The 13,223-nt window shown below is 36.1% G+C and overlaps 1 protein-coding gene across 35 annotated transcripts in view; it reads right to left on the reverse strand.

The window, feature by feature from the left end:
* The window catches only part of SETD5 (SET domain containing 5), a 153,981-nt gene that overhangs the window by 88,746 nt on the left and 52,012 nt on the right, over positions 1-13,223 (reverse strand). For all 35 annotated transcript variants that reach the window (XM_063721947.1, XM_063721946.1, XM_063721948.1 and 32 more), the window contains one exon: positions 8,290-8,419. In XM_063721947.1, coding sequence (XP_063578017.1) covers positions 8,290-8,419 — 130 coding nt within the window. The remainder of the gene's footprint in view (positions 1-8,289; positions 8,420-13,223) is intronic.

The raw sequence follows: 13,223 nt of genomic DNA on the forward strand, positions 1-13,223 counted from the left end.
CCAGGCCTTCAAGGAAAATTTTTGGGCCAGGAAGATTATCTGGAAGCAATGGTCAGTATGAGACTAGTAACTGGGAAACCATCTGGAGTTAATACAGTAGTTAGCAAAGAATTATGAGGCACTAAACTAGGGTAGGAGATGTTTAGATGAAGAGGGAAGAATAAATGCAAAAAATTATTGAAGATGCATATTTTTCCTTTCTGATATCTCAGAATTTTTAATATTCCTAGATTGGAAGTATATTCACATCTTCCTTTTGTTCCAGATACTAAATTTTCTTTCCTCCTTTTAAAAAGTGCCTAGGTATAAAACAGAAACAAACATGTAATTCATGGCTTATATTCGGAATAACTTTTATATATTTAATATTTCAAGGGTCTTAAACAATGGAATCTTACAGATCTCTGTACTACTAGGTCCAACACTATAACTACCGAAGTCAATTATGTTAAGTGATGAAGTTAGTTGTGGAAAAAAGTTATAAGATACAGGTGAAATCTGCCATGTACAAATCAATGTACATGGCATTCATTCAACATATATTTACTGAGTACTTATTATGATACTGTATTCAACAAGAGACCTGATGTCTGCCCTTAAGAAGTTTACAGGCCAAAGAAAGCCAAGTCATTTGCCTACTTTTTCTCTTTTTCCTGCATATATAGTTTCCAAACTTTATGTGGTCAAATCTATCCATCTTCTATTATTATTATTTTTAATCTTTACTCAAAAAATTACCAAGGTTATACAAACACATACACAACCTGAAAATCATATCCACAAATAAACGCAATGTAATATCCTGGTAAATTTTTATCCAGACATTGCTTCACTGACTCTTGCCTTACCTAAACTACTCAATAACTATTTTCACTCAGAAATACATGGTCAACATTTTTTTTATGACAATGAATAGAAATCTACAGTTCAGGTTTAATGACTGCACAACATTAGTATTATCAAAATTTAACCAACTTTTTTTTCATTTTTTGCTATTAGAACAAATAGCTACATGTAGGATTATTAAATCCAAAGAATATCTATATATGTGTAGTTTACATTTAGTCCTGTGAGAACTGCTGGCTCATGTTCTTCAGCCTGCATTCTACTGAGATGTTGGGGTCTTTTTCTTCATCTGTAAGGGCTCTTTAAATAGTAAGAATGTTGACCCCTTGTCAATAAAATTACAAATGTATTTTCCCAGTTTACTGATTGCCTTCAATTTTATTTACAAGTCTCTGCTATATGTTTTGTTTCTATTTAGTCAAACGGACCACTTTATTTTCTGCTTCTGACATCATGTCTTTGCTAACCCACCCTGACACTGTAAAAATGCCAGCCTATTTTCCTTTTGTCTCCATGTTTAATTTTTAATTTAGATTTTAATTAAAAAAGAACATTTTATTTCACACTGACAAACTGCCATTACAAAAAAGGAAAAAAGAACATACTTAAGTATGGGGTAGCAATTAATCCATCCTTTCCCCATAACAAATAGCCAGCACCTTCTTCCAAAATCTTCTGTAAATGTAGAATAACTATAATTTCCCTATTAATTTGAAATATATTTATTAGATTCTTACATATACTGGGCTTATCTTCTGAATGTTTATTTCCGAATGTTATTCTTTCCACTTATTGTCCAATACTGAATCAACACCAGCATACTTTTTATTAAAATTGTTAGGGAAATTCCAGTTATTCTATTCTAGTTCTCCAAAATATTTTAGCTATTCTAGCAATGAACTATAGAAGTCATTCAATGACCATGCTCATACTATTAAAAAAAAAAAAAAAAGTTAGGATTTTGATTGGTGTTACATGAAATTCAGGAGTAATTTGGGAAGCATTCTTACCCAGGAATATGGCATAATCTTTGTTATTCACATATTGATTTATGTCCCTCTTCATCTATATATACCACGTCTAATTAAGTTTACTCTCCAGAGTTCTTTAGTTTTTTTTTTACTACTATGAATAAAACGTATCTCTCCCTTTGTTATCTAAATGTTATTAACATTTAAAAAGTTTACATACTTATTTTTTATCCAATTACCCTATTAATCTCTACCAGTTTTTCAATTAATTCTCTAGGTAGATAATAGTATTTGTACATAACACATTAACCCTCTTTACCAGTACTTATATCTCTTATGTTGATTTTGTGGGGGGGGTTGGTGTAATTACTTTGGCTAACAATTACTTAGACTATATTACATAATAATGGTAATAGTGGGATAATCTGATAGCCTATTTTGATGTTTAACTAGTTTTCATGATGCATGACAACTGGCAATTTTTTCAGCTAGATATTAAAAGATCATAAGTATGTTATTTTATCATTAAATTAATAAAAGTCACTGTGTTATGACTTCTCCCCCATTTGACCTGCTAACAAATGACTATTATTAAATTTTCAAATATTAACTCATCCTTACATTCCTAGAAGGAACCTTAGTCATCGTATATTCTTCTTTCAATTTTTTTTTTTTTTTTTTGACGGGGTCTCGCTCTGTCGCCCAGGCTGGAGTGCAGTGGCCAGTAGCTGGGATTAAAGGCGCCTGCCACTACGCCCAGCTTTTTTTTTTTGTTGTTGTTGTTGTATGTTTAGTAGAGACGGGGTTTCACCGTGTTAGCCAGGATGGTCTCGATCTCCTGACCTCGTGATCCGCCCGCCTCGGCCTCCCAAAGTGCTGGGATTACAGGCGTGAGCCACCGCACCTGGCTATTCTTTTAATATTCTTACAAATTCAAGGTGCTAGGTAAGATCACAAATCTAATTCAAAAGTGATACTATGCTGTTTTTGGGGATAGAGGGAGTTAATCTGATAAAATAATCAAAAATAAAATTTTCAGTAAACAGTATATGATACTCCATTACAAGTATGTGCACAAGCAGATAAAATTACAAATTGTACCATTCCTGGGGTTGGAATTCAGATTATTTTTAACCTACAGTTTTTGCAATTGTTAATAACTAAGAATTAATTATTCTAATAACCAATTCATTCAACTTTTGAAGCTGCTGAACAAATTTGACTACAGAGTTTTGTCTCACCCGCCATGTTCACCTGACCTCTCGCCAACCAGGTACCACTTCAAGCATCTGACAACTTTTTACAGGGAAGGTGCTTCCACAACCAGCAGGATGCAGAAAATATTTTCCAAGAGTTTGTCGAATCCTGAAGCATGGATTTTTATGCTACAGGAATAAACAAACTTATTTCTCATTGGCAAAAATTGTGTTGATTGCAGTGGTTCCTATTTTGATTAATAAAGATGTGTCTGAGCCTAGTTATAGTGATTTAAAATTAATGGTCCAAAACCGCAATTACTTTTGTACCAACCTTATATATAAATTTTAGTTTGTCTATTTCTGTAGGAAAGATATCAAGCAGAACAAATGAACGACTACTAGGTTAAGGATTATGAATATTTTTAATGCACATGATAAATGTTATCAGATTGCTAGCAGGGATATTACTCTCCCGTCAGTTTTACTGCAAATCCTTTCCCCAATATATTAATCCTCTATTAATACAGAGGCAGTATAGACACAAAAACATGGTTAATACAGTTTGAATTATTTATTTTATTATTTTTAGAGACAGATGTCTTGCTGTCATTCAGGCTGGAACGCAGTGGCATTATCACAGCTCACTGCAGCCTCAAATTCTTGGGCTCAAGCCATCCTCCTACTTCAGCCTCCTTAAGGCTACAGGCAACACACCATCATGCCTGGCTAATTTTTATTTTTTGTAGAGATGTGGGTCTCTCTCTGCTGCCCAGGCTGGTCTCAAATTCCTGGCCTCAAGTGATCCTTCTGCCTTGGCATCCCAAAGAGCTGGAAATTGCAGGTGAGAGTCACCATGCCAGGCCCAAGTTTGAATTAAAAAAATATATATATTTGAATGTGCCTAGAATTTTCTTTGGCAAAGGACCTAGTTCTTTTGAAGACAAGGTCTTGCTGTGTTGCGCAGGCCGAACTTGACTCCTGGGCTTGAGTGATCCTCCTACCTCAGCCTCCCATGTAGTTGAGAGTTACAGGAACGTGCCACTATGTCCAGCTAGAATCTAATTCTTTTTCAATCTCCTAAGTAAAAATTCCACGACAATTTACCAACTTTTACATTTATATTTAGGCCTGTTCTGACTATTTTGTTCCATATATACATCCATTCTTGCATCAATATTATACTAAATTTAACTATTAGCTTCATACTAGAAGCTCGTCTTACACCTCAAAAGAAAGTACTTCATTATTATTTTTTCAATTTTTTTCTTATTTTTTTAAAGGTAGACTTCAGAATCATTTAATTAAATTCCAAAAACAAGGCAGTTTCATGGGAACTATATAAAGACAGAGAGAGAGAGAAAGAAAGAAATATATATATACACATATATATATTCTTTCCATAATGAACATGAAATTTATCAAAGGCTCAACGTATGATTCATGAAAAAAAGAAAAAGAAATTTCCATTTCCTCAGACTTTAAAAATATTTCTCAGTAACAGTTTACTGCATATACCCAACTAAGGTTATTCCTAGGCAGTTTCTTAGTTTTGTTAAGTTTGGGAACAAAAAAATTGGTATTCATTTACTTTCTTGGTATATAAATGATTTTTTAAAATATATTTATACTTTTTATATATTTACTCTTCTATCCAGTGATATTAATAAACTCTTATTATTATTATTTGTATATATATATATTTTTTGAGACAGAGTCTCACTCTATCGCTCAGGCAGGAGTGCAGTGGCGCCATCTCAGCTCACTGCAACCTCCGCCTCCTGGGTTCATGCTATTCTCCTGCCTCAGCCTCCCGAGTAGTGGGACTACAAGTGCCCACCATCACGCACAGCTAATTTTTTGTATTTTTAGTAGAGATGGGGTTTCACTGTGTTAGCACGGATGGTCTCTAACTCCTGACCTCGTGATCCACCCATCTCGGCCTCCCCAAGTGCTGGGATTACAGGCATGAGCCACCACGCCTGGCCTAAACTCTTAAGTTTTTCAGCTGATTACTTAGGCTCTTCTAAGAATAGACCCACATCATTTACAAATAATGAACATCATGTCCCTGCCCTACTTTGATAATAACTTTTATTTCTATAAAGTTTCAGCTTTTAGGAACTTAAAATATTTAATGTATTTCTTTCTTTCTTCTTTTCTTTTCTCTTTTCTTTCTTCCCTCCCTCTCTTTCTTTCTTTCTTTTTGAGACGGAGTCTCACTCTATTGCCAGACTGGAGTGCAGTGGCATGACCTTGGCTCACTGCAACTTCTGCCTCCCAGGTTCAAGCAATCCTCCTGCCTCAGCCTCCTGAGTAGCTGGGACTACAGGTGCATGCCACCATGCCCAGCTAATTTTTTTTGTATTTTTAGTAGAGATGGGGTTTCACCATGTTGGCCAGGATGGTCTCAATCTTTTGACCTCGTGATCTGCCCGCCTCAGCCTCCCAAAGTGCTGGGATTACAGGCGTGAGCCATCGCGCCCAGCCAGAATCTTTAATGTATTTATTAATCCACAAATACTATACAAGAAAGAGTATTCTGTGTAGAATAATGACCATATAATAATTACTGTTATGGGCCTGATACTATACTGAGAACTTTATATACATTATTCATTCTAATGTTAGCTCTATAAAGCAGGTATTGCTATTCCCATTTTACAAATGAGGCTCAGAGACTTTTTTTTTTTTAAGTTTTAAAGACAGAATCTCCCTCTGTCGCCCAGGCTGGAGTGGAGTGGCGCAATCTCATCTCACTGCAACCTCCATCTCCAGGTTCAAGCAATTCTCCTGCCTCAGCCTCCCAAATAGCTGGGATTACAGGTGCGTGACCAGGCCCAGCTAATTTTTGTATTTTTAGTAGAGACAGGGTTTCACCATGTTGGCCAGGCTGGTCTCGAACTCCTGACCTCAGATGATCCACCCGCCTTGGCCTCCCAAAGTGCTGGGATTACAGGTGTGAGCCACCACGCCTAGCCTCAGACTTCTAGTAACATCATATAGTTAGTAAAGGGGACAGCTGGTTTTCAAGTAAAGGTCTGTTTGATTTTTTCTATTATAGAAATCCTTTCCCCTTTCTTAATGTCTCTTTGGTATTCTTGAAAAAAACAAAAGAGAGCCAACAAATAAAAGTAATTCCTCAGAATTTACGCTAATTTTGTAGCAATATAACTTGCGCATTTGACGGCTGCTTGATTTTTAAAATCAAATATTTTCCTACGCTGCTTTTTAAAGGGCAAGGTGTGTCCTGTGAATGTTTCTCACTGTTAGACTAGGGCAGAAGCTCAACAACAACAAAAAAAGGCTGGTGACTAGGAATCCTAATTTCCTTCCAACCAGGGCATGTGATAACAAAGACACTTTTCCTATAATCCTTTGCTAGTCAGGATGTGAACTGCTATACAATCTCCTGTTCCCAACCTTAACTATACACATGCATTAACACACACACCAGATAGATACACAAACATGATAGTCTATTTCAGCTAAGTTATATTCTTACTACACCTTAAAAGCTGTTAAAAAAGAAATAATACAAATGGAAATCTGGTACCAAGATTTCTTTATACTATTCGTATTTGACTAAATCTCCCTAATTTTTGGTGAATACTAGAAGAAAATATTTTAAATAAACAGTATAATTTATCTTTCAGATAAATGGAATTTTGTTATCCTGAGGTATATAGGTGGTAACTTACGAGGTGTAATCTAATCTAGAGACAGAGAATAAACTAAATCCATAATTTAAAAAATGGCAATTCACAGCCAGGCGTGGTGGCTCATGCCTGTAATCTCAGCACTTTGGGAAGCCGAGGTGGGCGGATCACCTGAAGTCAGGAGTTCGAGACTAGCCTGGCCAACATGGCGAAACCCCGCCTCTACTCAAAATATAAAAATTTGCTGGGTGAGGTGGCGGGCGCCTGTAATCCCAGTTACTCGGGAGGCTGAGGCAGGGAGAATTGCTTGATTCTCCATCTCAAAAAAAAAAAAAAAAAAAGAAAAAAAGGCAATTCACGTTTTCTGAAATAAAATCTAAAAAGAAGTAAAATCCAAATGAAATAAGAACTTTAAGAAAAGTTCTGATTTTAGTTGCAATATCTGCTACTAAAAATTTATCTAAATTCAAGTTCGTTACATTTATTCAGCAAGTTGGTAAACAGGAACAATGAAGTGGGTTTTTAATGAAAATTTGAAATATTGTTTGTTGCAACCTGAAAGGTTGCTTTAGCATCTAATTTACTTTGGTATTTTGATTGTCTAATATTTAAAAAACTGATTTAGAGACAAAGTTATGGAAAGCACAAAGAACTTTTCAACTAAGCTGATATTTGCAGGAGAAACCGGTAAAAAGATTGTCACAAAATACATTAAGATATCACAAGTGCTTTCAATTACATCCTTTGCAAGTCACTGTCAAAATCAATGGACCAGATGATTTTTCACTGACATCTAGTTTAAAAATGCACAAAGACTTTAGATTTAAAGCTGTCTTAAAAAAATTTGTTTTTTTTTTTTTTTTTGAGACGGAGTTTCGTTCTTGTTGCCCAGGCTGGAGTGCAGTGGCGTGATCTCGGCTCACTGTAACCTCCACCTCCCAGGTTCAAGTGATTCTCCACTGCCTCAGCTTCCTGTTTAGGGAGGGATTACAGGAACCCGCCACCACACCCAGCAATTTTTGCATTTTTGGTAGAGACAGGGTTTCACCATGTTGGCCACGTTGGTCTCGAACTCCTGACCTCAGGTGATCCACCCACCTTCGCCTCCCAAAGTGCTGGGATTACAGGTGCGAGCCACAGCGCCCGGCTGTTCTTTTAAAAATTTTATGCTAATTATACAAGCCCCTTTGAAAACAATCAATTGATAATAATTTCTCACTTATTTCATTCATCCCCTGCTCCCTCAACCATGTCCCACCCAACTTAATCACTCAGAATTTTAATTCTTTCCTGAATATTAGTGTTCCACCACTTTCTTGCCCTTGTCCCATCTTATAAATATGAATATAAATTTCCTAAACTTACTACTTTAAATGTATCTAACCTTTTTTATAACCATTTCTGCTGTTATCTGTACACTGTCTAGTCCTTCTTTGTCGTCCTGGGAAAACTGATCCCTGACTTGAGATCTCTCTCTTCCTCTGTAAAGACAGATGTAAAGTAACTATTTAGAAAACACGCCATTTCTTTTTGTATCAGAAATACTCATACTGAAATTTTTTATGCAGACCTGAAACAATCATTGGTCATGTAGTCAGAAAAGTTTTAGATACGTACCTGCATTGTCTTTGCAGATACTAGAAGAGCTACTATTCTCATTGCTTTGGTATAGGTGCTGAGTTCTAGTCTCTTGGGGTACAGATGATGTTTGAGTCATCCCTTCTTCTAAGGCTTGTTTTATCCAGCGCTATAATCGGAAAAGAACCAGAGAATTATCAATAATTATCTAAAACTATTTAGTACACCTGTTTTAAATGTACATCAACTGGTGAGTGATACAATTCAACACACTAATTCAGTTACACAGTCAAGCATTTTATTGTCTTGTGTCTCAGCATATTGGAACATTGTCCTATCAATTCCTTTTAACTGACAAACTTGAGGAAATCTGGATTACATATAATGAGATCCCATCAAAAGACAAAAACCAATAAAAAATGATTGCTATTCAACTTTTCATACTGTTTGGGATGGTGTAAAATGGCAAGACTTAGGAAGAAATCTTAACATTTATTTAGGAGAGACTGTGATCGTATAGAATAAAACTAATACATAAAATAAGTGCCTAGAAGGAAGATAAAGATCTCTTAAAAGTTGTCTGCCCCATGCTAGAGACATGTGAAGAGGTAATAAAAAAGATTCATAGGAAGATTTTGGATGAGGATTAATAGCTCTTCACTACAGGTACCAACAGCATTTCCAAAAGGTTTATTTCAAATGAAATAACCGATGGGACTCCCCCCTCCAAAAAGCAGTTTGGTTAAATTATGCATGAGTAATGCAAATCACGAGATGAACTTCAGTAGAAATCAAAAAAAGGGAAAAAGTCAAAAAGAAGACCTATCAGTCACAAGTTTTTGGTAGTAAAGATTAGAATAATAAATTGACGAGAAATAAATTTAGGCCAGATAGTAAACCTGCAAAGATTAGGATAATAAGATTATGCATCCTGTGGAAGACAGAAAATTTCTTACCTGTAATTGTGTTCTCTTAAGATATACAGTTGTAGGTTGCTCACCACTCTGTGGCTCTCCTGCCCTGACATAAGACAGATCGAATTTTGATAAACATCAATTTCTGAGTAAGACCCTCCCCCAATAGGAAGAGCAAAGGTGAATTATTATAATTTATACCTTCAGAGAACATGTATTACAGGTAAGTAAATATTCTCTTCACCAAAGAGAGCAATTCTCATAGATTTTCCCTCTTAGAAACCTAGGAAATAATCCACAAAAATTTTACCAAAAAAAAAAAAAAAAAAAAATCTTACATCATACAAATGTAATTGTCGATGGCCAAATGAAAGCAAAACTAAAACTGTAAACACTTGGAAGGAAGAGTGAACAAGGATATAAAAGAGAGCTCTCAATGGTAATTTGAATCATGTAAACATTTTAGGATACAACCAGGTCTCTGAAAAGCAAACACAAAAACAAAATAAAAAATCCGAAGAATAAACTATCTTAGATACAGAATAATGATGTAAAGATGAATTGTCAGAACCATACATATAGCCTTAAAGCTTAGAAGAGAACTTAGAAGTCATCTTGTCCAAAGCACTCATTTTATAAATGGAAAAATTAGGCTCAGGAGTGAAAAATCTTTTGTTATAGCTACCTTTAAGTTTTTCTTTTCAAAGCAGAAAACACTCATTTGGGGTCACTGAGCTTTCCTATCTGAGTAATTTTTTAATATTTCCAGGGTCTAGTAGATGTACTCGTAAAATAATTTACATTCTGGATCTGATGACTACAAAAAGGGAACATAAAATCAGAACAGGAGTATTCTAGAAGATGCTACCACGGTTAGCTATGAGGTGAAACACAGCAAATATGATCAAACCTACTCCTCCAGGTTCTGCTGTATAATTTTACAATATTTCAGGACTCATATAAAAAAGGAACATGGACATTTGTTTGTATCTAACAAGATACAATTAACCTCATGGATAATAAGTTAATTTTAGATGCACCTACTCGGCAAGTTGTTAAAATCAAAAGAACATTTCTCCCTTCTTTGAACCTCTATTAAAGTATATTGCAAAGGAGTTTTCTGGGAGGCTCAAAGATGGATAAATATTTTAAAGGTCTCATTATTATGGGGAAAGAGCAAGGACGTAATCAGGTTTTGGAGTCCAGAAGCCCTGGCTTGACACTTGGCTGTGAGGCTGGGCTCAGTAGCTCATATCTGTAATCCCAGCAGAATGGGAGGCCAAGGTGGGCAGACTCCTTGAGCTCAGGAGTTTGAGATCAGCCTAGGCAACACAGCAAAACCCTGTCGCTACAAAAAATATGAATATTAGCCAGGCGTGGTGGTGTGCCTGTGGTCCCAGCTACACGAGAGGCTGAGGTAGGAGGACCACTTGAGCCCAGGAGGTCAAGGCTGCAGTGAGCCTGTGATGATGTCACTGCACTCCAGCCTGAAGAACAGTGAGACCCTGTGAACCCCTACTACCCCCCACCAGAAGAAATTTGGCTGTGTCACTTATTAGCTGCTTCACTTTGGGCAAGTTACCAAACATTTCTGAGACAAAGCTTCTGGATATATAAATTTAGGACAATGATCCCAATTTCATGCATGGTAAGTGAGATAATGTATGTGAAGAAAGCTTACAGTACAGTACTGAACACTGAGCAGATTTTCAACGAGTCCTGGTTCAACTAAATTTCAATGCTATGTTTGGAGATTTACAGATAACGCTCCAGTGTATAAAATGAAATATTAATTATCAATGCAAAGCACAGTGTTTCATTATCAGTCAGACTGGTTTTTCTAAGAAGTCTGGAGACCAAATGCCCTATACACATTGTGTTTAGAAGAGGAGTTTAGAGAGAACAAGGTGAAACACTACTGAGAGCCTTGTTGGCCACTTATAAATGTTTTTAAAATAACAACTGAGGAACTAAAAAATGTAAAATGCTTTTTAAAAACTATGAGTCAATTTAGAAACTCCAGGGACATCATAAAATGTTCTGTGAAATACTCGAACTCCTCCTCTTTTCAGAAGTCGCAAAATAATAATGATAAAAAAAAATAAATAGCATAAGAATCTGAGTACAACTATACAGATACAACTTTATTTTGTCCTATACTGGTAAGTTTTTAACTTACGAGGCCAGGCCCTTACCTCTTTAGTGAGATATGAAACAGTGAGCCTATTAGAAATATACATTGTTCTAAATAATCCCATGGAGGGTTTTCTTATCTATCTGATTAACTCATACTCTGAGGGATTTTCAGAATTTTATTACAATTTTGTTGAATAATGAAAATGTTCTTAGGTTCTGCATTAGGTAAGTCCTTTCTAACCAATTTAAGAACTCTTCTTCACTGCCATAAAGCCAAGTTCAATTCTAGCTAAAACATTCCATTTATTTTGCCTCATAAAAAGCTGTATTTTAAAAAACAGAATCTTGATATGTGAACACAATAAAGCAATGATTTAAACTTTAACAGTTTTTAAAGATCCTACTTAAATAGTCTTGTTATGATAATCCTGTGTATGCAGCCTAAACTCTTCCTAAAGACTAACCATGACACATAAAGTGCTTGAGTAGAGCCTGTATAAGTGAGATTAAGGATAGTCAGACACACTTGGAGAATATAACACGGACTTGTGTTAAATGGAATTTCTATCTGTTGCCCGTAGAAATTTAAGGATGTGCTATAGATACAAGTATAAAAGCAGAACCAAGTTAAAAAAGCTTAAAGAAATGCATTTTCTACCAGATTTGAAGTTACAGTCCTAGACACGTTTTTGGTTTTCGTAAGTCTCTGCTAGTTGGAAAAGATGGAAACAGAAAGACTGCAACCCAGCATTAGAATTATCAAGAAGGAATTTCAATTCAAGAGCCTAGTTCATATTATTTGCAGCTCAGACTTCATTACTCATCTGTAATAAATAATTGCCTACACTCCTTAAAGGACCAAAATAGGAGATTGTACGATCTGGCTTGATAAGATGCTTCAACAGTTAACATCCTTAGAAATGGTCAAATTTCTCTTTAGGAATTCTACAAGGGTTTCCCCAAACCAACCAATGAGTGATTCCAATATTTAGGTAAGATGTGCAATTAGGAAAAGACTTTCTGCAATGTGCTGCTCATTCAGCAGTAGTGTCCTTCCTTTTTGCAGATTCCTATTGCCCTCCTCCCCTCCATATCCCACACCACTTTGGCTCATCTTTCATGCCCCCCTCCCCCCCGAGAAATAATTTCTGTTCTTTGGGGAAAGAGAAAAGCTTTAAGTTTGGAGGAGTCAGGGAAGACCTGCCTGGAGTTGGAGACTTCATCACATCAAATAATCTACATGCAGCATCCTCATGTACGTGATGCCAGTGGAGGAGGGCAATGGCAGACACTGAGGAAGGCAGCCTGAATCCAGATCTGAGGATAAGAGAAAAGGGTGTTCCAGGGAACAGACTCTACCTCAAAGGAAGACCAAATGAAAGGGTGTCCTATACTTCTAGAAACACGGAAAACGACATCACAGATCTGAGGGAGTGATCTATTCCTAAGAGACACCTTTGGAAAATATGCAGGGCTTCTGGGAATTAAGAAAGAGCATTCCAAAAACACCACCAAACGCTACTGCCACTAGATCCAAAAACAGTAACTAGAAAGAGGAGAAAGAGGCAGAAACAGAGAGGGAAAGAGAGTCTTTTAGGGTAGATTCTGTATTCTCTTCGAATAAACAGTCTGACTTGTCATTTGATCAAGGAACAGGAATTATGCCAATTACAATAGGATTTTTCCTCTAATTTCCTTCAAGTGATGATAGTGGATAATAATGGTTGAATTGATTCAAAACACAATTTAATTTTTTTCATTTATGCAACAATGTTCTAGAGGACCCAGGGCCTAATCTCACACAATAATCATAAATGGACATGTTAACCCATATCACAAGAGCACACACAAAACATATCCATCTCTACCCAGTAATCCACTGCTGTGTGCTCTCACTCAGGAACCTCAAGGGTTCTCAGAAGA

The sequence above is a fragment of the Pongo abelii genome, chromosome 2 (genome assembly GCF_028885655.2).
Source record: "Pongo abelii isolate AG06213 chromosome 2, NHGRI_mPonAbe1-v2.0_pri, whole genome shotgun sequence".
NCBI lineage: Eukaryota > Metazoa > Chordata > Mammalia > Primates > Hominidae > Pongo > Pongo abelii.